Below are 22,035 nucleotides of genomic sequence, written 5' to 3' on the forward strand. Positions count from 1 at the left end.
TGACTCCGCCCCTTCTCTCTAAGCCCCGCCCCGTCCTTTTGACCGCGCCCTCTTCTCTAAGCCCCTCCCCTTGTCTCCGCCCCTTCTCTCTAAGCCACGCCCCGTCCGTTTGACCGCCCCCCCTCTTCTCTAAGCCACTCCCTTTGACTCCGCCCCTTCTTCTAAGCCCCGCCCCGCCCTCCGGGCCGCACCATCCAGCCCGGGGGGGGGGTGTTTGTTCCTGCTGCCCTCAGTGCGCCTGCGCAACCCAGGCTGCGGGCGCGACTACTCCGAACCGTGGGGGGGGGTATTTTCTCCGTGCGTTTCGTGACGCCACCACAACAAACCCGAGGGGCTGCCGTGACGTCACGCGGTGACGCGATTTCCCACCTTCCCCCCCCTCACCCCCCCATCTTGGGGCGCGAGGTGCCGGTGCCCGGGCGGGGGGCCGGGGGTGGTCCCGCAGTGCCCCCGCCGCGCCGGGAGGGGGCGCCGCACGCCGCGGCCGCTCGGGCGCCATGAGCCTGGCGGAGGGGCGCGCCCCGCGCCGCACGGCCGGGAACCGCCTGTCGGGGCTGCTGGAGGCCGAGGAGGAGGATGAGTTCTACCAGACCACCTACGGCGGCTTCACCGAGGTGCGGGGACCCCCCCCCGGGCCCGCCGAGCCCAGCCCCGGAGCTGCTGGCCCGGAAGCGGGGGGGGGGGCGGAGGCGTCCCGGTGCTGGGGGGGCGTGGAGGCGGAAGGGGGGTCTGGGGGAGCCCCCGGGGGGGTGGCTGGGGGGAGGTCCCCGGGAGGGGGGTGGGGAGCCCCGAGGTGGCGGGGGTCCCTGGGGAGGGGAGATGGGGGAACCTCCCGGGGGGGGGGGGGTGTTGGGGTGCAGGGACAGGGGGTGTCCGGGCGTTGGAGCAGCCCCCCCGGTAGCAACGGGGGGTGACACGGCCCGGGGGGTGACGCGGCCCGTGTGTCCCCGCAGGAATCGGGCGATGACGAGTACCGGGGGGACCAGTCGGACAGCGACGACGAGGTGGACTCGGACTTCGACATCGACGAGGGGGAAGAACCGACGAGCGACCAGGAGGAGACCGAGCCCAAGCGCCGCCGCCGCCTGGTCACCAAGGCCTACCGGGTGCGGGGGGCGGGCCCCGGGCCCCCTCCCCAGCCCCGCGTGCCGCGTTGGGCTCCCCGAGAGTTTCCCCTCCTCACCCCCCCTGCCCCGTCCCGCAGGAGCCCCTCAAGAGCCTTCGCCCCAAGAAGCCCGACGTCCCCAGCGGCGCCTCCCAGAAACCCCGAGAGGTGAAATCTGTCCCCTTGGAGCTGCAGGATGATGCGGGAGACAGTGAGTGTGTGTGTGTGTGCGGGAGGGGCCGCGCCGGACACCGCCCCCCTCGGGGAGGGCTCCGGGGGCGCCGGGCCCGCCCCCCCAGCCCCCTCCTCCCGCCGCAGGTCGGAAGCACATGCGGCAATCGACGACGGAGCACACGCGGCAAACCTTCCTGCGCATCCAGGAGCGGCAGGTCCAGTCCAAGAGAAAAAAGGGGGGTCCCAACTACGACCGGCCCCTGACCCAGGAGGAGCTGCTGGAGGAGGCCAAGATCACCGAGGAGATCAACCTCCGCTCCCTGGGTGAGCTGGGCGCCGCGTCCTGGGGGGCAGGGACCCCCCCGGAATGGCCTGTGGGGAGGGGGGCAGGGGGCTGGGGAGATGCTGAGCCCCCTGCCCTTGTGCTGGTGCCTCCTTTCCCAGAGAACTACGAGCGCCTGGAAGCTGACAAGAAGAAGCAGGTCCAGAAGAAGAGGAAGTGCGTGGGGCCCGTGATCCGGTACTGGTCGGTCACCATGCCCCTGCTCCCGGAGCCGGGCAAGGAGGAGAACGTGGACGTGGAAGGGTAGGTTGGGATCACCCCCAGGTGGTTCCCATGGGGATTTCCCACCCCCCCAGCTCCCGATCCCTCCCTGAGTTCTGTTCCACCATGATGAGGGGTTTGGGCAGCACCTTGGAGCCCCCCACTCCCCAATCCTGGGGCGGGGGGGTTTCTGAAGCAGCTCTGCCCATTGTGGGAGCTCCCCTGGGGTCTCCCGGGTGCTGACGGCCGCTCTTCCAGGTTGGACCAAGACCCACAACAAACTGAAGCAGCTCCAGCCCCAGCCCCAGCTCCCGCCGGGAAATGCTCCCGCACCTTCATCTCCTTCAGCGACGACGAAACTTTCGAGCGTTTCTTCCCCAAAACGAAACCCCCGCGGCTGCCGGTGCGGGAGATCTGCCCCGTCACCCACCGACCCGCCGTCTACCGGGACCCCATCACCGACATCCCCTACTCCAACATCCGGGCCTTCAAGATCATCCGGGAGGCCTACAAGAAATACATCACGGCCCACGGGCTGCCCAGCGCCGCCGCCGCCGCCCTGGGGGCTGCCACCCCCCCCCGGCCCCGACCCCAACCTCCGCCCCACCCGCCAGAAGATCATCATCAAGCAGAGTGTCCCCCCCAGCTGAGCAGCACTGGGGGGGGGGGGGGCTCTTCCCAGCTCCCACAGGCAGCGGGTTTGTTGCTTCTATTTATCTCCTTCCTGCCTCTTTTGGTTTTTTTTTATATAAAAAGAGGAATAAACCCGAGTTACCCCCGACCAGGGGCACAGACTCTTTATTCCCACCCACGGCACAACACCAGGAGACCTGACAGTAAACACAGGGGGGGTGCAACCCCTCGTTTCCCAAGAGCCCCTGTAATAAACAAGCAGCTGGTTCCCAGCGCTGCAGCTCCCAGGGGATCCCCAGATGCCACCCTGGGGGCTGGGGGGACCCCCTGGGAGCCCAGTCACCCAGGCAGCCTCAGGGTGAAGAGGTGTGAAATGTCCCCAGGAGGGGGTCAGGGCTCCAGGGCACAGGTTCAGCCTCCCCCTTCCCCCCAGCCCGGGCACCCTAGGGGTGAGGGGGAGCGGGTGGGTCCCGAGGGAGCCCCCCCACGCGGTGCTGGGGCTGGGGTGGAGCCGTGGTGGGGCTGGCAGGGCTCGATAACGCCCGGGGATACGTGATCCTGCCCCTCCCCTGGCTGAATAAAACGCTGATCTCATGCCCTGCGCGGCCGGAGCCCTTGGCTCAGCACTGGGGCTCACACACAGGCAGCCCCGGCCAGGTAGGGCCCTGAGGAGGGGGGATACCCCTGGGGAGGGGTCCCCTGAGGGGTGGGGAGGGGGGCAGCTCACCCCCAGGGACATGGGGGTCCTGTTGGGGGTCCCTGCTCTGAAGGATCCCCCCCCACAGCCCCCAGCCAGGGGAGTCTACACCCAGTGCATGTGTGTGTGTCCCCAGCCCTGGGGCCTCGGGTGTTGGGGGGCAACTGTCACCCCTGTTCTGCAGGGGGACCCCATCTCAGTCTCTGGGGTCTTGTGTCCTCAGGGTTTGCTCCCGCTGTCCCCCCCAGGGAGGGGGGACCTGTGCTGGGGGGCAAAGGGGCACTGAGAGGGGGAACCAGGACCTGCCCCCCAAGCACTGGGGGGGGCTGGTGAGGGGACAGCAGGTCCCAGCCTTGGGGAGCATCTCAGTGCTGTGACTCAGCTTCCCCAAGAGTCCCTCTACCACCCAGCCCCCCCACCCTGGGGTGCCCCCCAGCCCCCCAATACCACCCCATGGCACAAAAGGGCCCTGCAGGCTGTGGCATGGAGAGAGGGGGGTCACCATGGCATGGGGGGGGTCACCATGGTGGGGGGGTTCCCTCATGGCACAGGGCATCCCCCCACTCCAGGGAGCCTCTGCTGGCTGCTCACCCCCCCGTCGCCCCCCCAGGCCACCCCCCAGCCCCCCGCCATGACGTCCTACCGGCAGGAGCTGGAGAAGTACCGGGACATCGACGAGGACAAGATCCTGCAGGAGCTGTCGGCCGAGGAGCTGGAGCAGCTGGACACGGAGCTGATGGAGATGGACCCTGAGGTGGGTCCTGGTGCGGGCGTGGGGTGGGGGGGGGGGGGTGGGTGCCACCCAGCCTGGGGGGTCCCCCGGGGGTGACACGGTGGGTCCCCAGAACGTGCTGCTGCCGGCGGGGCTGCGGCAGCGGGACCAGACCCAGAAGAGCCCGACGGGGCCGCTGGACCGGGAGGCTCTGCTGCAGCACCTGGAGAAGCAGGCGCTGGAGGCCACCGAGCGCCAGGACCTGGTGCCCTTCACCGGGGAGAAGAAAGGTGAGGGGACCCGGGGGGGGACCCGGGGAGACACAGGGCAGGACCAGGGGGGTCGGGGCCCTGCAGCACTGGGTATATTTAGCTCGGCAGAATCGTCCTGGCCAGCGGCTCGGGTGTCCCGGGCGAGCTGGGTCCCCGCCAGCCCCGGGCACGGCCACCCCCTGCAATGTCACCCCCCGTATGGCCACCTCCAGCAATGCCACCCCCAGCAATGCCACCCCCTGGAAACATGTCCCCTCTAGCAGCGGCAGGGCTGGCAGGGCCACCCCCGGCAGCGTCACCCCACGGCCCCTGCCAGCCCTGTCCCTGGTGTCACCAGCTGGTGCGAGGTGTGACCCGTGTCCCCCAGGGAAACCCTTCGTGCCCAAGAACCCGACGCGGGAGATCCCCCGGGAGGAGCAGATCACGCTGGAGCCCGAGCTGGAGGAGGCCTTGGCCAACGCCACCGAGGCCGAGATGTGCGACATCGCCGGTGGGTCCCGCGAGGCTGCGTGTCACACACCACAGTGCCACACCAGGGCCACACCAGGGCCACACCAGGGCCACACCACGGTGTCACACCACGTCACATCACACAGGGCTGCCATGTCCCACCGTGGCCTCACACAGGGCCACCATGTCACAACACGTTGTCACATGGGGCCACCGTGCCACACCACAACGTCACACGGGGCTGCCATGTCACACTGTGGCCTTGTGCAGGGCCAGCATGTCACACCACAGCCTTGCATGGGGCCACCACGTCCCTGCACGGCCTCGCACGAGGCTGTCACCTTGCACCACGGGGGACATCGTCTCCCACGGCGGCTTCACACGGGGACAGGGTCACACAGGGTGGGGGGAGCACGTCGCACGGGGCCGGTGTGTTACACAAGGGTAGTTAGTTGCCCGGGGGACACGTTGCAGGGCCCAGCATGTCACACACCTGCCCCAGCCCCGTGTCACACCCGTGTGTCCTCCCTGGGTCCCCGCCAGGGCCGGGCTAAAAGCAGCTCCGTGCCCCCGTGCTCGGCTTTCACCGCTGGCCCCCGGCCCACCTGCTCCCTGTGCCCCCCAGCAGGGCTGGGGGGGCTGCGGCCACCCCCGGGGGGACATGAGGGGACATGGGGGGTCCTGGGACACCTGCTGACCCCCCTGGCCCCACAGCCATCCTGGGCATGTACACCCTGATGAGCAACAAGCAGTACTACGACGCCATCTGCAGCGGGGACATCACCAACACGGAGGGCATCAACAGTGAGTGCCTTGGGGACAGGGGGACAGGGGGACAAGTGCCCCCTGGAACAGGGGACATGAGGATGAGCCCCCCTGGCACAGGGACACGGGGTCCCCAGGGCTGTTTGGAGGGGGGGGGGGGGATTTGGGGAACACAACCACTCCAGGATTCCCCATGGTGACCCCTACGTACGTGTGCAAACGCTTGTGTCCCCACCCCCGTGCCCGGTCACGTGTGTCCCCTTGCACACGCGTGTGCACCCCAGGCGTGGTGAAACCCGACACCTACAAACCGGTACCTGATGAGCCCCCAAATCCCACCAACGTGGAGGAGACGCTGCGGCAGATCCAGGCCAACGACGCGGCTCTGGAGGAGGTCAACCTCAACAACATCAAGGTGAGGGACCCGGTGGCAGTGTCCCCAAGGTGTCCCCAAGGTGCTAGTCCCGGTCCTGGGATGCTAGTCCCCATCCTGGGGTGTCCCCACAGGGCTGGTCCCTATCCCAGGGTGTCTCCAGGACACTGGTCCTCATCTGGGGGCATCTGTGTCCTCTTGGTGACTTCTCACCTCCCTTTGGTGCCACTTAATCCCTTGCGTGACATCCAGAACCCTCTCAGAGATGCCCCCTGTACCCTTGGAGACATCTCCAGCCCCTCAATGCCACCCAGCTCGCCACGGGGCTGTCCCCAGGCCCTTGGTGACACCTGTGTCCCCTTGCTCAGGACATTCCCATCGCCACGCTCAAGGCCATCTGCGAGGCCATGAAAACCAACACCCACGTCAAGAAGCTCAGCCTGGTCGCCACCCGCAGCAACGACCCCGTGGCCACCGTGAGTCCCCACCCCGTGTCCCCTCGTGTCCCCAGACAGGGAGGGGACATGGGTCCTCTTGCCCCCCAACACCACCCTGGGCACCAAGAGCAGGTGACGGTGGCTTTCCCACCATTGCTTGGGGCACTGGTGGCCCAGGATGCACCAGAGAGGGGGTGCCAGCACTGGGTGACACCCCGAGGTGACACCCCGAGGTGACACCCCGAGGTGACACGCAGGCCGTGGCTGAGATGCTGGAGGAGAACAAGACCCTGCAGAGCCTCAACATCGAATCCAACTTCATCACCAGCGCCGGCATGATGAGCATCATCAAGGCCATGTACAAGAACTGCACCCTCAGTGAGCTCAAGGTGGACAACCAGGTAGGGGGACAAGCAGCTGCGGGGTGCCCAGGGGAGGGGACAGGGCTGTCCCCAACCTCCTGGTGTGCCTGGCTGCCCGCAGTGCCAGCGGCTGGGGGACACAGTGGAGATGGAGATGGCCACCATGCTGGAGCAGTGTCCCTCCGTCACCCGCTTCGGGTACCACTTCACCCAGCAGGGCCCTCGTGCCCGCGCCGCCAGAGCCATCACCAACAACAACGAGCTCCGTGAGCGTCCACCCCGCGTCCCCTCGGGGCAGGAACAAGGCTGGGGGGTCCCCCCGGCCCTGACCAACCTGTCCCCCTCTTTCCCCTGCCCCCAGGTCGCAAGCAGAAGAAGACCTAAGGCCCCCCTCCCCCCCAGGCACCCACCAGCTCCTGCTGCAAATAAAGCCCAGGGAGCGACGCAGCTTCGGGATCCGCTGGGATGAGTCTGGGGGGGCTGGAATTGGGATGGCAGGGATGGGCTGGGGGGGGGAACACCAGTGGGGTCACCACCCTCAACCTCTCCTGGGGCTTGAGACCCCCGTTAGGCTCCAGCTAATCCATGGGGGCCCAGCTGGATGCCTGAATCCCCCTGGGAAGCAGCAGGACCAGGGTATTTATACCCAAGGGATTGGGTTACAGCAGCAGGAGGGGTGGGGGGAGCAGGGCAAACCCCCCATGATGGGCACAGAGCCAGGGGCTGGGAGTGGGACCACCAAGGTGTGGGAGCACCCAAAGGCTGGAAGGGAACATGGGGGGGAGCTGAGGTGGGTGGGGGGCAGGGCCGGGTGGTTCCCAAAGCGCTGGGACAGCTGCTGGGGAGGGGGAGGGACCCGGCACCGCCCCCCCCCCCGAAAGGCCACGACCCACAGGCAGCTGCCAGGGTGAGAAACCAGCGTGACTTGGGCCAGAGACAGCAGGGGACGGGCTGGGGACAGGCTGAAACCCACGGGGAGGTGGCAGGGCCCTGGCTCGGGGGGGGGACACGCACCAGGACGAGCACCCCGGGATGGGAAAACGCTGGGGATCCCCCCCAACCCCAAAGTCAGCCCTCCCAGAGCTGCCCCAACGGCTCAGACACCTCCGTCCTCTCCAGCTGCCTCTATTAAGGGCCTGGGGACACTCGGGGGGGCCGGTCCCCGCGGGGGACAAGGGGGCAGGGAGGGGCCTCAGGCCGGCAGCAGCGCGGGCGGCTCCTCCTCGTCCGAGTCGAACTCGGCGTTTTCGTCTTTCAGCCACTTCCCGGAGGGATCCTGGATCCAGCCGGCGCTGGGACGGGCAGAGGGAGGAGGGAGGGGCAGGGTGAGCGGGGACTCCCCATCCCGGGAATCATCCCGGGGCCGCTCCCGGGGCTCCCGGCCCGGACTCACCTCCGCAGCTGCAGGACCCGCTCCAGCAGCCGGCGCCTCTCGGGGCTGAGGGGCCGGACCCGGTTCGGGGATGAGGTTCTGCCCTTCCCCCCGCGCTGCGGCCGCGCTGGAGCCGCTTTGGGGGCGTCTGGGGGGGCAGAGAGAGGAGCTGGTGGGACCCGCGGGGCCGAGACCGGCAGGGAGCGCTGCCCGGGGTGTGGCGGGAGGTGTCCCCGGGGGTCGGAACCGGGTGATTTCACGTCCCTTCCAACCCCAACGAGCCCGGGGATACCATCCTTACCCGCTCTCCCGCCGCGCTGTCCCGGCAGCAGCTCCTCGGGGGCGTCCCGGGCTCCTCCGTCCTTCGGCGGCGGCTCCGGGGGGGTCGGGGCAGCGCCCGGTGCCGCCCGGGGCCCATCGGAGCCTCTTCCCGGCGCCCTGGGGTGGGAGGAGGAGTCAGGGCTTCGTCCCCCGGCCCGTCCCTCCCCGCAGCCTCCCAACACGCCCGCGGGCCTCACCCGCTCCGGCGGCAGCAGCTGCTGTAGGGAGCCGCGCTCAGCAGGGCGCTGCGGGCCACGCGCCGGGTCCGCGCCAGCAGGGGGGCCGGGGGGGGGGCCCTGGGAGAGGGGACAGAGCTCAGGGGTGGGGGGACTGCCCGGGGTGGGGAGGGGGGTCCGCTGGGATGAGGAAAGGGCGTCCCCACCAACCTGAGCACCTGCCTCCTCCTCCTCCTGCTGCTGCCGGGGCCCCGGGGAGGGGTCCTGGAGGGAGCGTTTTCTGCCGTAGAAACGCTGCAGACCTGGGGGGGAGCGAAGGGGAAATGGGGGGGGGGACACACAGACACACACAGTCCCCGGGTACAGCCCACCCCCCACGAGCCCCCCCACTTACTGCCCATGTGCTTCTTGCCAGCCCGATGAACCGTCAGCACGTCCAGGGTGTCAAAGACAGGGCGGTGGGCACAGACTGTGCAGGCGTACCTGCACCGGGGGGGGGGCAAGGGGGGCTGTCAGGACCCCCCCCCAGACCGCCGCCGGGGGTGGGGGCTGCCCTGGGGGTCCCGCTCACCTCCCGCTCCGCAGCAGCAGCGCCTCGTCCTCGGGGATGTAATTGGCCAACAGGTCAGCGACGCGTCTTTTCTGGGGGGGGGGGGGTGTGAGCGCCCGGGTGTGTGTGTGTGTGTCCCCCGGGGTCTCCAGGGGGGGTCCTGCCCCTCAGCTCACCCCGCAGGGAACCAGCCGTCACCCCCAGCCCTGCCCCCCTCACGTCAGCACCCTGAGGACCCTTCTCTGGGGGAGCAAGGGGGGGAAATGGGGTGTCGAGGCCGGGGATGGGGGGGGGTGCCGGGGGTTGGGGGAGGGGGAGCGGCCTGGGCCCATTTTGGGGCACGAGGAGAGGAAGCTCGATGGGGGTGAAGCCGGGGCAGGGGCGGGGGGCACCGCGGGGCCTCGGAGCGCTCGCGGGGAGGGAGGGGGGCGGGCGGGAGGGACGCGGCGGGCAGGGAGGAGCGGGAAGGGGCTGGGGGGACGCGGGGGGGACCAGGCCGGGGCAGCGGGCGGACCCGGGGTGTGTGGAGAGGCCGAGGCCGGGCCTGGGGGACCCGGGGAGGGTCTGAGGAGCCCTGGGAAGGGCCGTGGGGGGGCCGGGACCCACCTGCAGCACCCCAAGCTGACCGGGATCGTCCCCCTCCCGCTTGAACGACATGGCGGCCGCGGCGGTTGCTATGGGAACGTCCCTCCCTTCCGCCCGACTTCCGGGCGGCTTTTCCCAGCGGGCCGCGCGCGGCAGCGCCCGCCAATGGAAGCGCGCGGGGGGGCGGGGCCGAAGGGCCCCACGTGCGGCCGGCGGCCGCGGCCCCGAGGCATGACGGGAGTTGTAGTTCCGGGGTGCCCTCCCCGGGGGGCTGCGCGGGGCAGAGACCCCCCCCGGGGGCAGCGGCCGCGGCGAGGGGCAGGAGCCGGGGGGCCTGGGAGGAACCCGCTCTGAGCGGGGGGGGGGCGGGGGCGGGGCCGCCCGAGGGGTCTCGGGGTCCCCCCCCAGTCCCGGACTACACTTCCCAGAAGCCTTTGCGAGGGCAGCCTGGCCGGGCCCGCTCTCACCGGGGGATCCCGGGGGCGGTGACCGGGCCGAGCCCGCCCCGCGAGCGGCGGCCGGAGCGCCGGGGCCCCCCGGGCCGGGGCTGTTCGCATGAGCCCCCCAGCCTCGCCGGCGGGGGCCGGGGCCGAGCGGGGCCGTCCCGCCATGGCGGGCAGCGCGGGAGCGGGAACCTCCGCCCGGGAGCACCGGCTGGAGCCCGGGGACACGTTACCGGGGCTGGCGCTGCGCTATGGGGTGACGGTGAGAGGCCGCGAGGAGAAGGAAGGGGGTGTCCCGGGGGCTGGGAGGCCGTGGGGCAGGATCGCTGGGGCAGGACGAGCCCGGGGTCCCCACGGGGCCATCCCTGCCCCCGCGGCCGCTCCCACCCTCTCGTGGCCCTGCCCCGTCCCACCCTGCTCCCCATCCTCATCCCATCATTGTCCCTGTCCCCACCTTTATCCTCTTCCCATCCCGGTCCCCATCCCGTTCCCCTCCCGTCCCCATCCCTGTCCCCTCCCGGTCCCCATTCCGTCCCCATCCCTGTCCCATCCCGGTCCCCTCCCGGTCCCATCCCGGTCCCATCCCGTCCCCAACAGATGGAGCAGATCAAACGCGCCAACCGCCTCTACACCTCGGACACCATCTTCCTCAAACCCACCCTCCTCATCCCCGCGCCGGCGCAGCCGGGGGGACCCGAGGACCAAGGCAGCCCCGTCCCCCCGGGGGACCCCCCGGGCCCCCCCGCCCCGTCCCGCCACGACCTCTCGGCCACCGATTTCCTGGCTCAGCTCGACGCCGAGATCGGGCGCTCCAAGGCGGCGGCGGCCGCGCGGCAGCTCCGCGGCACCGGGTGAGCGCGTCCCCGCCCCCCTCCCGCGGCAAAACCGGGGGCTGCTCGGGGAGCGGGGCGGGCGGGCGGGCGGCTGGAGGGACCACCCCTCAGTGCCACCCCCTGCGTCCCCTGCAGCACGGCCGAGGCCGAAGGCACCCGGACCTCCGACGCCAGGGACCCCCCCCCCCCCCCGGAGCCCCCCGCCCCCCCGGGGCCCCCGCCTGGGCCCCCGGCCCCTCACCAGGACCCCCCGCGTGGCCGCGCTGCGCGACGCCGAGGACGAGATCTTCACGCTGTGACCCCGGGACCCCGGGACACCCCCAGCTCCAGCCAGGGGACAGTGTGTCCACAGGGATTTTGAGGGGGACACACACACACACTGTGACCCCTCCCTGTCTTCTTGGAGGGACCCGTCCCCGCTGCAGGGACACGCAGAACTGGGGTGCAGAGCCAGCCCCTCCGGCAGGGTTACTGGGAGGAACTGGGAGAGGATTTGCCAGCCAACGTTTTTCCTCTGGTTCTATTTATTTCTCTGTCTTTGCTCTCCTGGGGGGGGTGAGACACCCCCACACACACCCCCACATCCCCCGGCCAGTGCCTGGACCCCCCACGGGGTCGGTCACCCCCACGGCAAGAGCCCGTAAATAAAATGGAGCAGTCACTTGGCTCTGCCTGTTTGTCACACACACCCCCTTGGGGACACTCAAACACCCCCCCCCCGGGGACATGTGAACCCCCCCGGGGACATGGGCACCCCCCGGGGACACGATTACCCCGCCAGGGACACAGTCACAGCCCTGGGGACACAGGTAACACCCCCCCCCCCCCAGGACACGATCATTCCCCTTGGAATGGGGGGGGGGGTCCCTGGGGACAGCATCACACCACTGGGGATGTGGTCGCCCCCTCCCCCGGGGATGCTGCCCCCCTCGTCAGGGACACTCTGGGTACCCTGGGCACACAGCCATGCCCCTGGGGGTGCAGACCCCCCCTCGGGGATGCTGTGTCCCCCCCCCCAGCCTCACCCGGGGGGTCTGGGTGCTACGCCACGCGGTGCCACCAGGTGTCACCCTGTGCCCGCACCCTGGGGACCCCCCCCCCCCCCAGAACCCCCCCCCGGAGCCTCGAGGGTCCCCCCCAAGGCCACCCCAAGTCCCCAGGTTCCCCTTTACCTGCCGCCCCGCAGCGCGGGGGACACTTGGGGACCAGACCCCGAGTGGGACCGGGGGGGGGGGCAGCGCTCCCAGTAGCTCCCAGTGCTCCCAGTCTCCGCCGGGCTGTGCTCACTTCCCACGCTTATGTGCACAAGCGCGTGCAACACCCCCCCCAAACCCCCCCGCCCCGCAGCCCCCCCCTGCCCAGCCCTCAGCAGCTAATGAGGATCATCTCATTAGCGGGGATTAACGACTATCTATAGGGCGGCTCCGGCCGGGGGCGGGGGGGGGGTTTATGTCCCTTCTGGGGGGGTCCCACGGGGGTCCCCGGTCCCGCCTCCGGCCCCGCTCCGGGTCCCGGCCCGTTCCGGGGCGGAGCCGCTCGGGGCCGTTCGGGTCCGTTCGGGGCCACTCGGGGAGCGGAGCCGGTACCGAGCGCGGAGGGGCCGGGGGGGGGTGGGGGGGGGGGCGGGTTGCGGGGTGTCGTGATGGGATAAAGGGGAGGGGGGGTCTGGGGGGGCGGGTGTAGAGGTTGGGTTGGGGGGGAGTGGGTTTGGGGTGTTGCGGGGGGGGGTAAATGGGGGTGTTGTTGTGGGGGTGTTGAGAGGGTGCAGGGGGGGTGTTTCGGGATGTTTTGGGGTGCTGTGAGGGGGCGGGTGTTGCGGGTGGGGGGGGTGTTGTGCCGGGAGCGGGGTGGGGGGGGTCGATGTCCCGGCGCTAGTGGTAGCAGTTCCCGGGGTACTGGGAGCACTGGGAGGCGGTGCTGGGGACATCGGGACGGGCACACTGGAGCAGGGACACTGGGGGTGCTGAAATGGGGGCGCTGGGACCACTTGGGAGGGGACACCGGGATGGGGGTACAGGGGACACACTGGACGGGGACACTGGGGACACTGGGAGGCGGCACCGGGGGCGCCCGTCCCCCCGCCCCCCATCCCCGGGGCTGCCCCCACCCCCGTGCCTCAGTTTCCCCCCACTGAGCTCAGCCCCCCGCAGCCCGGGGCGGGGCGGGGGACGGTCCCCTCAGCCCCGCAGCCCCTCCGGGCGCCCACCGCGATGCCGGGGGTCCCGCTGCCCCTCGTCCTGCTCCTCCTCATCCCGGGGGGGTCGGTAGCGACATTCCCTCGGGATCTGCTGCCGCGCAGCACCGTGGGGCTGGCAGGTGAGCGGGGGGACGAGGGGGGACACCGGGGGCTGGGTGGGGGCCCGGGGGGGGTCACCACGTCCCCCCCTGTCCCCGCAGCCACCGCCGCCTACCCCCGCTTCGGGGGTCTCCGGGGGGACAACCTGACCGCGCAGCTCGGGCTCGGCTTCCAGCGCATGTTGCGGCTCAACCGGACCCTCCTGCTGGCGGCGCGGTGAGCGGGCACACCTGGGCACACCTGGGCACTGCTGGGTATACCTGGCACACCTGGGCACACCTGGGCACTGCTGGGCGCACCTGGTACACCTGGGCACTGCTGGGTATACCTGGGCACTGCTGGGTGCACCTGGGCACTGCTGGGCGTACCTGGGCACACCTGGGCACACCTGGGTATACCTGGGCACTGCTGGCTGTACCTGGCACACCTGGGCATACCTGTGCACACCTGTGCACACTTGCACGTTGTTATCCATGCGTCCCCACTCCTGCATGCTTGTGCACACACGTGTGTGTGGCCTGTCCCCTTCCCCCCCCCTCCCCCAAGTCCCCCAGGTGTCCCCACGTCCCCCCCTCGTGTCCACCCCCCTCGTGTCCACCCCTCGTGTCCCCCCCCTCGTGTCCCCCCGTGTCCCCTTGCACACTCGCTCCCTCCCCCCAGGGATCACATCTACGCCTTCGACCTGGGGCAGGACGCGGGGACACTGACCCCCCAGCGGGTAAGGGGGCAGCTGGGGGCACGGGGGGGGCAGCTGGGGGCACGGGGGGGGCCGGGGTGGGGGTCCCTGTGCCCACCTCCCCGTGTCACCCCCAGCACCTCACCTGGGAGACACGGGACAGGGAGCACTGTGCCATGCGGGGCCGGCTGCAGGTACAGGGGTACAGGGGGGCTTGGGGGTACGGGGGTGGGGTTTGGGGGTGTGGGGTGTGTTGGGGGGTTGGGAGCACGGAGGAGGGCTGGGGGTTTGGGGGTACAGATGGATGTGCAGAGGCACAACGGGGGTGGGGGTGCAGGGTGGGGCGGGTAGAGATACGGGTTTGTGGGGTACGGGTGCGGGGTGGGGGGGGGTGCGGGGTCGGGGGGTGCAGGGTGGGAAGGTTACAGGGTTTGGGGGGCTGTGGAGCTTTGAGGGGGGTGCAGGGTGATGGGGGGCACTGGGGTACAAGGTGGAGGGGTGGGAGATGGAAGGGTCAGACTGAACAGGGGGCTCAGGGCAGGGAGAGGAGGGGATGATGGAGCCCCCCCCACCCCATATCCCCCCTGTCCCCCCCAGGACGAGTGTCACAACTACATCCGTGTCCTGGTGCCCCGCGACGCCGGGACCCTCCTGGTCTGCGGCACCAACGGCTTCAGCCCCCTCTGCCGCACCTACCAGGTGGGGGGGCTTCGGGGGGTCCCGCCTGCGGGGGGGGGGGGGGGTGATGAGTCTGCGGGGGGAGGGTCTCAGTCCCCGCCTTGGGGAGCACAGCGGGACAGTGCCCAGAGGTGTGATGAGTGCGGGGGGTGCTCAGCAGCCCCACAGCGGGGCTGGGGGGGGCAGAGAAGGGATGTGATGAGTGGGTGGGGGGGGGGGTCTCAGCACCCTGTGTGTGTGTGTCCCCCCCCCCCAGGTGAGCAGCCTGGCACAGGAGGGCGAGGAGCTGAGCGGCCAAGCCCGGTGCCCCTTCGATGCCAAGCAGAGCGTCGTCGCCCTCTTCGTCGGTGGGTGCTGGTGGGGTTGGGGGAGGGGGACACACACACACACCTGAGGGGGTCCCAGCGCTCTGTGTGTGTGTGTGTCCCCCCACAGACGGCAGCCTGTACTCGGCCACCGTGGCTGATTTCCAGGCCAGTGACGCGGTGATTTACCGCAGCCTGAGCCCCGGGCGGCCCCCCCTGCGCAGCCTCAAGTACAGCTCCCGCTGGCTGCAGGGTACCGGGGTCGGGGGACCGGGGGGGGGGCTTGGGAAGGGGCTGGGGGGGGAGGCTGGGGGCTGGGAGGGTGTTTAGAGGGGGTTTTGGGGGGAGTCTATGAGGATGGGATGGGATGGGGGGGAGGGGGCAGGTGTTGGAGGGGTTGATGGGGAGCAGTAGAAGGGCGTGGGTGTGTTGGGGGGCTGGACACAGACACACACACACCAGGGCTGGGGTCTGGGGGTCCCAGGCACTGGAGGGGGTGAGCAGAGGGGTGGGGGAGGGGCACAGGTGGCAGTCGGGGCTGATGACCCCCCCCCCGGCCCCTTCCAGAACCCCACTTTGTCCAGGCACTGCCCTACGGCCCCTACGTCTACTTCTTCTTCAGGGAGGTGGCAGTGGAGCTCAGCAGCCTGGGCAAGGTGGGTGTGGGGACATGGGGACACCTGGGGGGGCACCTGGGGGACACTCGGCTGCCCCTTGACACCAGGGAACACCCCAGCGCCCCTCCCCAGGGCGTCTGGCCGGGTGCTGATGGGTGCCAGCCCACGGTGACTGGTGCCCGGGGTTGCCCCTGGGGGCCAGCCCCGGGTGCCGATGTCCCCTGCTGCCCGGGTGACAGTTCTGATGCCTGTGGGTCCCTGGGTGCTGATGTCCCTGTGTCCTGACACCCGTGGGGTGCCCGTGTGCCCCTGTCCCTGTGTCCCTTTGTCCTGGCACCTGCAGGTCCCCATGTGCTGATGTTCCTCTGTCCCTTTGACCTGGCACCCACGGGTGCCTGTGTGCCCGTGTCCCTGTGTCCTGACACCCTCAGGTCTCCATGTGCCTGTGTCCCTGTGTCCTGACACCCATGGGTGCCAGCCTGCCCATGTCCCCGGGTGTGTCACCCACGCCTGCCGTGTCCCCGTGTCCCCAGGTGTGTCACCCACCCATGCCCATGTCCCGGTGTCCCCGGGTGTGTCACCCACGCCTGCCCATGTTCGCGGGTGTGTCACCCACGCCTGCCGTGTCCCCGTGTCCCCAGGTGTGTCACCCACCCATGTCCCGGTGTCCCTGGGGTGTCACCCACGCCTGCCGTGTCCCCGCGCTGCAGGTGGTGGTGGCCCGGGTGGCCCGGGTGTGCCGCAACGACGCGGGGGGCTCCCCGCGGGCGCTGGAGCGGCGCTGGACGTCCTTCCTGAAGGTGCGGCTGCTCTGCGCCCTCCCCGGGGACACCGACTTCTACTTCGACGTCCTGGAGGCCGTGACCCCCCCCCGGGCCCTGCACGGGCGCCCCGCTGTGCTCGCCCTCTTCGGCACCCAGCCCAACAGGCACGGTGGGGGGACAGGGGGACGGGGGGACGTGGGGACAGGTGTGGCCCAAGGGGATGTGGGGACGCAGGGAAAGGGAGAGGGCACGGGGGGGGAGGGCAGGGATGTGGAGGTCGGGGACATGGGAATGCACTTGTGGGGACACGGGAGGTGGGAGGTGGGGCCATGGAGACGCTGGAGATGGGACGTGGGGATGGACTCGCAGGGGGACAGGGGAGATGGGGACGTGGGACACGGGGCATGGAGACACAGGAGATCACAAAGTGGGGATGGGAGAGGGTGACGTGGGGACACTCTACTATGGGGACATGGGAAATAGGAGATGGGGACACGGAAACACTAGAGATGGGGACGTGGGGACGGACTCGCATGGAGACACAGTGGGAACAGGGTGTGGGGACGCAGTCGGGACCAGCAGGGACACGGAGGGGCCCTGGCTGAGCCAAGGCCGACCCGGCCGTGCTGGGAGGGGACAGGGGTGTCCCCAGCACCGGTGTCACCCCCTGCCACCCCCAGCATCCCCGGCTCCGCTGTTTGTGCCTTCTACCTGGGGGACGTGGAGCGGGCGTTCGAGGGACCCTTCGCTGAGCCCCGCGGCGCCGCCGGCACCTGGGGCCCCGTGCCCGAGGACAGGGTGCCCCAGCCCAGGTACCCCCCGTCCCGGATGCCTGGGTCCCCCACCCCGGACGCCTGGGTCCCTAATGCCGGTGATGCCGCAGGCCCGGGTGCTGTGCTGGGATGGGACCTGCCAGTGGCTTTGTCACCTCTGGGGACTTCCCTGACGAGACGTTGGCCTTTGCCAAGGAGCACCCGCTGCTGCACGGAGCCGTGGCACCCGCCGGCGGGCGGCCCCTCGTCACCCGCACCGGCAGCCGGTGCGCCCCGCGGGACGGGGGCCTGGGGATGGGGGGCCTTGGGGACAGGGGGGCCTTGGGATGGGGGGCCTTGGGATGGGGGGCCTTGGGGACAGGGTGGCCTTGGGGACAGGGTGGCTTTGAGGATGGGTGGCTTTGGGATGGGTGGCTTTGGGGACAGGGTGACCTTGGGGATAGAGTGGCTTTGAGGATGGGTGGCTTCAGGGACAGGGTGGCCTTGGGATGAATGGCCCTGGGGACAGGTTGGCCTTGGGGATGGGTGGTGGCCTCGGGGACAGGGTGTCTGGTGCACGGCGGGTACAAGGGTGGCCCTGGGGACAGGCTGACGCAGCTGGCAGCGGACACGGGCGCGGGGCCGCGGGGGGACCAGACCGTGCTCTTCCTGGGCACCGAGGACGGGCGGGTGCTGAAGGTCCTGGTGGCCACACGACCCCCTGGGGCCACCCGGCACCCTGGTGGCACCCCAGCACCCAGTGACAGCCGGGGTCCTGGGGACGCTGGGGACACTGGCTCCGAGACGCTGCTGCTGGAGGAGATCAGCCTCTATGACCCTGGGCGGTGAGTGCTGGGAGGGGGGAGCCTGGGCTGGGGGTGCTGGGGGGCTCATGGGCAGCGTGGGGCTGGGGGACTTGGGGGTTATACGGGGCTGGTGGTCCTGGGGGGCTTGAGGGGGGCATGGGGTGCTGGGAGGGTTGCTGGGGGGCTTATGGGGCTGGGGGTGCTGGGGGATTTGTGGGGTCCATGTGGGCTGGAGGGTGTTGAGGGGCTTGGGAGGCCCACGGGGTGCTGGGGGGTGCTGGGGGGCTCACGGGCATCTGGGGGCGCAGTGACGAGGGTGCCGCGGGGTGCAGGTGCCGGGGGCCGCGCGGTGCCAGCCGGGTGCTGGGGCTGGAGCTGAACCCCCCGGGCCGGGAGCTCCTCGTCGCCTTCGCCGGGTGCCTGGTGCGGCTGCCCCTGAGCCGCTGCGCCCGCCACGGAGCCTGCCGCAGGTCAGGGGGCAGGGGAACGGGCTGGGGGGGCCGACGTGGGGTGTGCAGGGGGGGCAGACGTGGGGCGTGAGGGCACCGGGTGTGCGAGGGCACAGGGACGTGCAAAGACACGGGGGCGCGCATGGGCACAGGGTGTGCAAGGGGACAGGAGGGTGGGAGGGAGTGTGCAAGGGCACAGAGTGTGCAAGAACACGAGTGTGGACAAGGGCATGGGGGCACACATGGGGACAGGGGTGTGCAAGGACACGGGGACGTGTGAGGGCACAGGGATGTGCGAGGGCGGCTCCGGCGCTGCCACCCGTGTCCCCCCAGGAGCTGCCTGGCTGCCCGTGACCCCTACTGTGTCTGGCTGCCCCCCGGGGGCTGCGTCCCCTTCTCTGAGGACCTCCCGTAAGTGCCCCCCGCCATGGCCTTCCCGCCCCCATCTCCTGGGTCCCTTCCTCCCGGGGTGGGGACACTGGGGGCAGTAGGTGATGTCCCACCTGTGCCCCAGGACCGGCTTCGAGCAAGACATGGAGGGATCCACTGGGATCACTGGGACCTGCCAAGGTGAAGGGGGGGACATGGGAGACACTGGGGGGCACGGGGGACAGGGGGACATGGGGGGTCACCAGGGAATTTCTGGGGACATGAGGTCACAGGGGGAGGGGCGGGGGGGATGTATCCCCCACTGAGGTGACAGTGGGGGATATGTGGGTGACACCAGAAGATGTGAAGGACATTGAGGGGGGGGACAGATGGCCCCAAGGGACATGGGTGGCCTGGCCTGACCCTGCTCTGCTCTCACAGATGCACCAGCTGCAGGGGACGGTGACAGAGACGAGGACTTGGCCCATGGTCAGTGCCACCCGCCTGTCCCCCCTGGACACCCACTGGGAGGGACCCTGGGGACAGGGGAGGGACATGGAGAGGGACCCCAAGGACCAAGGAGGGACCCCAGGGTGGGAGAGAGGGACCCCAAGGACCAAGGAGAGACCCCAAAGACAGGGGAGGGACCCCAGAGGTGGGAGAGAGGGACCCCAAGGACCAAGGAGAGACCCCAGAGGTGGGAGAGAGGGACCCCAAGGACCAAGGAGAGACCCCAGAGGTGGGAGAGAGGGACCCCAAGGACCAAGGAGAGATCCCAGAGACTGGGAGGGACCCAAGGCACAATGAAGGGACTGTGGGGTGGGGGCACCCAAGGGACCAGGGGTCACCCCAAGGACAGGGGAGAGATTCCAAGGACTGGGAGGGACCCCCGGGCACCAGGGGTGACCCTCGGGGGTCCCTGACGAGGTTGGTGGCCGACGGGTGTTCCCACAGGGGTGCGCCAGGCCGGGCCGGGGGCTGCGGCGATGGTGCCGGTGCCGGTGCTGGTGGGCTGCGTCCTGGGGGCCTTCACCCTGGGGGCTCTGGCCACCGGGCTGCTGGTGGCCATCTGCCGCCGCCCCCCCCGGCCCCAAGGGACCCCCGGAGCCCCCCGCCACCCCGCGGCCCCCGGCCCAGCCGCCCGTCCCCCGCCTCTACCCCCTGCTGCCGCCCCAGGGTGGGCCCGGAGCCCTGCGGGACCCCCCGGAGCTGCCCACCCCCGAGCCCACCCCGCAGCCACCCACCAAGACACCCCGGGAACGGGGGACGGAGCCTCGGCGCCCCCAAATCACCCATCTCGGCACCCCGGGCTGCCCGGAGCCCCCCCGGCCCGGGACCCCCACCCAAGATGACTCTGGAGCTGCTGCAGCGGCTGCACGGGCCGGGGGGCTCCGGGTGGCCCGTGACCCCCCCGGGCACCGGCTCCTTCACCAACCGGGTGCAGCCGGGAGCCCCGTTCTCCGGCCTCCCCCCGGCCCCCCGGGATGGGGGTCCCCGGCGGCTGGACGTGCCCCCCGACAGCCCCCCCCCGCCCCGCCGGCCCCTGGCTCAGAGACACTCCCTGGGGGGGGCACCGGCCAGGCCCCCCGGGCTGGGGAGGGGGCTCACCCGCATGCACTCCCTGGGGACCCCCGGGGGGCCGCCCTGGGGACCCCGGCCCGGCGCCCTGGAGCGCTCCCTCTCCGTGAAGCCCCCCGTGCTGCCCAAGCCCCTGCTGCTGCCAGCGGCCCCCGGGCGGCCCTGAGCCCTCCCCTGGGGACCCCCCCCACCCATGGGACACCCCTGCTGGGGTGGTGGGGACACCTGAGCCATCCCCCACCCTGGGTGGCAGGGTCATCACTTCAGTGACTCCGTGGCATGAAGGTCCCCGGGTCCCCAGGGTGGCTCTCACCAGGGTGACAAGGGTCCCCGTGTCCCCAGGGTGGCTCTCACCAGGGTGACAAGGGTCCCCGTGTCCCCAGGGCGGCCTCCAACGAGGTGACAAGGGTCCCCGTGTCCCCAGGGTGGCTCTCACCAGGGTGACAAGGGTCCCCGTGTCCCACAGCCACCCCATCTCCCCACCCAGGGTGACAGGATCCCCACAAGCCTGAGCCACCCCCATGTCCCCACTCAGGGTGACGAGGGTCCCCGCGTCCCAGCCCAGGGTGACAAAGGTCCCGTCTCCCTGGGCTTGTTTGTTGGGTTGTTGTTTGTTTTTTTTTTAATCCTTTCTAATTTATTTGCTGCTTTTGGCTGCAGTCCCGGCCCGTCCCCCCCCTTGGGGACACCAGGACACGGTGGCTCTTCATGCAGAGCTCGGTTGGTCCTACCATGTAGGGCCAGGGCTCAGTCCCACCATTAAAGATGTGGTGGCTCCTGCACTGGTGCCTGCCTGGCTCTGTCTGGGGTGAGGGGGGGGACAAGGGACAGAAGGTGCCCCCAGCCCCTGGGGTGTCCCCGCAGCGACACGAGACCGCAGGGGACACGAAGGGGCAGGGCTGGCAGCAGGGGCAGGGGACACGGGCTTTAATTTAGAAAGATCGTACAAAACCCGACCCAATCACAAGGTGTAAAGGTTGAAATGGGGGCATTTCCCAACACTCCCCCTGGGGAACGGGGGGGCCCGGGGGGGGTCTGTGAGGGACCTGCCACCCTGGGGGGGCAATTCCTTGTGCTGAACACCCGCCTGGCACGGGGAAAACAACCTGATCACGCAGAGATTAAGGAACAGAATCCGGGTTTGGCAGCGGGAACCGGCCCGGGGGGGGAGGGGGGGATGAGGGGGGGCCCGGGGGTCCCGCCCCAGGCTCAGCGCAGCCCCCGGGGCCTCATTCCCACTTCGGGAAGGGCTGGAGAGGAGTTAAGTTTGTGTTTCCGTGGCAAAACACCCGCGTTCCCCAGCAGAGCCACGGGAACCAGGGGGAGCTGCTCACCCCCGGACAGGGACCCCCGGACAGGGACCCCCGGACAGGGAACCCCGGACAGGGAACCCCCGACCCCACCACTCGGGCACCGGGAGGTGACACCGGGACGTCCCGGGAGGAGAAAAGCCCCGAGGCAGCAGCGCCCGGGGGAGGGTATTTGACCCCAGGCACCGAGCAGAAAACTGCTGCTCTCAGCTGAAAAAAAACCTCCCAACTCTGCTCCGGGCAGAGCGGGGGATGCAAAGGGGTTTAAATTCTTTCCAAGCACCGGGCAGAGATCACATTCTCCTCAGTTTTGCCCAGACCCCAACGCTTCTAAAAACACAATTACCGTGTGATTCCCCCCGGGGCAGCAACAACAGCCTCAGCTGCGTTTGTTCCCACTCTAGAAACCAAACCCAGTCACCAGCGGTTCCACCGAGTGGGTCGTGGGGTTTTTGTTCCTCCCCCTCCTCGTCTGAAGGAGGAGGTTGTTTCCCAGCTGAAGGGACTTTCTGGCAAAACCTCTTCAGGAGCAGGATGGGAAGAGCTGGGGCTGGCAGAGGCACAACAGGGCATCTGTGCACAAATCAGGAGCACAAACTGCAAAGGCAGAGCCGAGAGGGTCCCTCTACAT

At 70.1% G+C, this 22,035-nt stretch overlaps 5 protein-coding genes across 6 annotated transcripts; 4 read left to right on the top strand and 1 right to left on the bottom strand.

Annotated features, from left to right (window-relative positions):
- The first annotated feature begins 274 nt into the window (after positions 1-274).
- On the top strand, positions 275-2,604 carry VPS72 (vacuolar protein sorting 72 homolog). The gene is given in 7 exon segments (XM_051641365.1): positions 275-614; positions 954-1,106; positions 1,205-1,316; positions 1,424-1,603; positions 1,724-1,865; positions 2,082-2,388; positions 2,390-2,604. Coding segments are annotated over 7 exon segments (1,095 nt in total). The 5' UTR covers positions 275-497; the 3' UTR covers positions 2,474-2,604.
- Positions 2,605-3,045: 441 nt separating this feature from the next.
- On the top strand, positions 3,046-6,971 carry TMOD4 (tropomodulin 4). Its single transcript, XM_051641334.1, has 10 exons — positions 3,046-3,113; positions 3,764-3,907; positions 3,999-4,155; positions 4,505-4,627; positions 5,302-5,391; positions 5,637-5,767; positions 6,094-6,201; positions 6,420-6,563; positions 6,646-6,790; positions 6,886-6,971. Exons 2-10 carry the CDS (start codon positions 3,785-3,787, stop codon positions 6,906-6,908), a joined length of 1,044 nt encoding a protein of 347 aa, XP_051497294.1. The 5' UTR covers positions 3,046-3,113; positions 3,764-3,784; the 3' UTR covers positions 6,909-6,971.
- On the bottom strand, positions 6,938-9,725 carry SCNM1 (sodium channel modifier 1). Of its 2 annotated transcripts, XM_051641333.1 has the most exons (8): positions 9,550-9,665; positions 8,965-9,035; positions 8,788-8,876; positions 8,600-8,695; positions 8,415-8,547; positions 8,198-8,334; positions 7,918-8,044; positions 7,625-7,816 (listed from the first exon to the last, which is right to left on the bottom strand). In XM_051641333.1, exons 1-8 carry the CDS (start codon positions 9,598-9,600, stop codon positions 7,717-7,719), a joined length of 804 nt encoding a protein of 267 aa, XP_051497293.1. In that variant the 5' UTR covers positions 9,601-9,665; the 3' UTR covers positions 7,625-7,716. The 2 variants fall into 2 exon arrangements, with proteins under 2 accessions (XP_051497292.1, XP_051497293.1); XM_051641332.1 differs by lacking the exon at positions 8,415-8,547 and having other exon boundaries at positions 6,938-7,816; positions 8,604-8,695; positions 9,550-9,725.
- Positions 9,726-9,976: 251 nt separating this feature from the next.
- LYSMD1 (LysM domain containing 1) lies at positions 9,977-11,469 on the top strand. Its single transcript, XM_051641306.1, has 3 exons — positions 9,977-10,233; positions 10,569-10,822; positions 10,940-11,469. Exons 1-3 carry the CDS (start codon positions 10,084-10,086, stop codon positions 11,163-11,165), a joined length of 630 nt encoding a protein of 209 aa, XP_051497266.1. The 5' UTR covers positions 9,977-10,083; the 3' UTR covers positions 11,166-11,469.
- A 1,358-nt stretch (positions 11,470-12,827) lies between these two features.
- On the top strand, positions 12,828-20,876 carry SEMA6C (semaphorin 6C). Its single transcript, XM_051640993.1, is given in 18 exon segments — positions 12,828-13,120; positions 13,202-13,316; positions 13,761-13,818; positions 13,914-13,970; positions 14,374-14,475; positions 14,711-14,801; positions 14,890-15,012; positions 15,327-15,415; positions 16,087-16,304; positions 16,821-16,952; positions 17,024-17,179; positions 17,501-17,737; positions 18,031-18,168; positions 18,481-18,558; positions 18,662-18,717; positions 18,958-19,005; positions 19,471-19,595; positions 19,597-20,876. Coding segments are annotated over 18 exon segments (2,697 nt in total). The 5' UTR covers positions 12,828-13,014; the 3' UTR covers positions 20,365-20,876.
- Positions 20,877-22,035: the final 1,159 nt, after the last annotated feature.

The sequence above is a fragment of the Apus apus genome, chromosome 27 (assembly GCF_020740795.1).
Source record: "Apus apus isolate bApuApu2 chromosome 27, bApuApu2.pri.cur, whole genome shotgun sequence".
Classification (NCBI taxonomy): domain Eukaryota; kingdom Metazoa; phylum Chordata; class Aves; order Apodiformes; family Apodidae; genus Apus; species Apus apus.

What these genes read in the sequence shown, in the direction of transcription:
- TMOD4 (XM_051641334.1), top strand. Translation starts at nt 3,785, where the DNA reads ATGACGTCCTACCGGCAGGAGCTGGAGAAGTACCGGGACATCGACGAG. An exon ending in CGAGATGTGCGACATCGCCG is followed by an intron (nt 4,628 to 5,301) that starts GTGGGTCCCGCG and finishes CTGGCCCCACAG; the next exon opens with CCATCCTGGGCATGTACACC. An exon ending in CAACACGGAGGGCATCAACA is followed by an intron (nt 5,392 to 5,636) that starts GTGAGTGCCTTG and finishes TGTGCACCCCAG; the next exon opens with GCGTGGTGAAACCCGACACC.
- SCNM1 (XM_051641332.1), bottom strand. Translation starts at nt 9,600, where the DNA reads ATGTCGTTCAAGCGGGAGGGGGACGATCCCGGTCAGCTTGGGGTGCTG. An exon ending in ACAGCGCGGCGGGAGAGCGG is followed by an intron (nt 8,045 to 8,197) that starts GTAAGGATGGTA and finishes CTGCCCCCCCAG; the next exon opens with ACGCCCCCAAAGCGGCTCCA. An exon ending in CGGGTCCTGCAGCTGCGGAG is followed by an intron (nt 7,817 to 7,917) that starts GTGAGTCCGGGC and finishes TGCCCGTCCCAG; the next exon opens with CGCCGGCTGGATCCAGGATC.
- LYSMD1 (XM_051641306.1), top strand. Translation starts at nt 10,084, where the DNA reads ATGAGCCCCCCAGCCTCGCCGGCGGGGGCCGGGGCCGAGCGGGGCCGT. An exon ending in CGCTGCGCTATGGGGTGACG is followed by an intron (nt 10,234 to 10,568) that starts GTGAGAGGCCGC and finishes CGTCCCCAACAG; the next exon opens with ATGGAGCAGATCAAACGCGC. An exon ending in CGGCAGCTCCGCGGCACCGG is followed by an intron (nt 10,823 to 10,939) that starts GTGAGCGCGTCC and finishes CGTCCCCTGCAG; the next exon opens with CACGGCCGAGGCCGAAGGCA.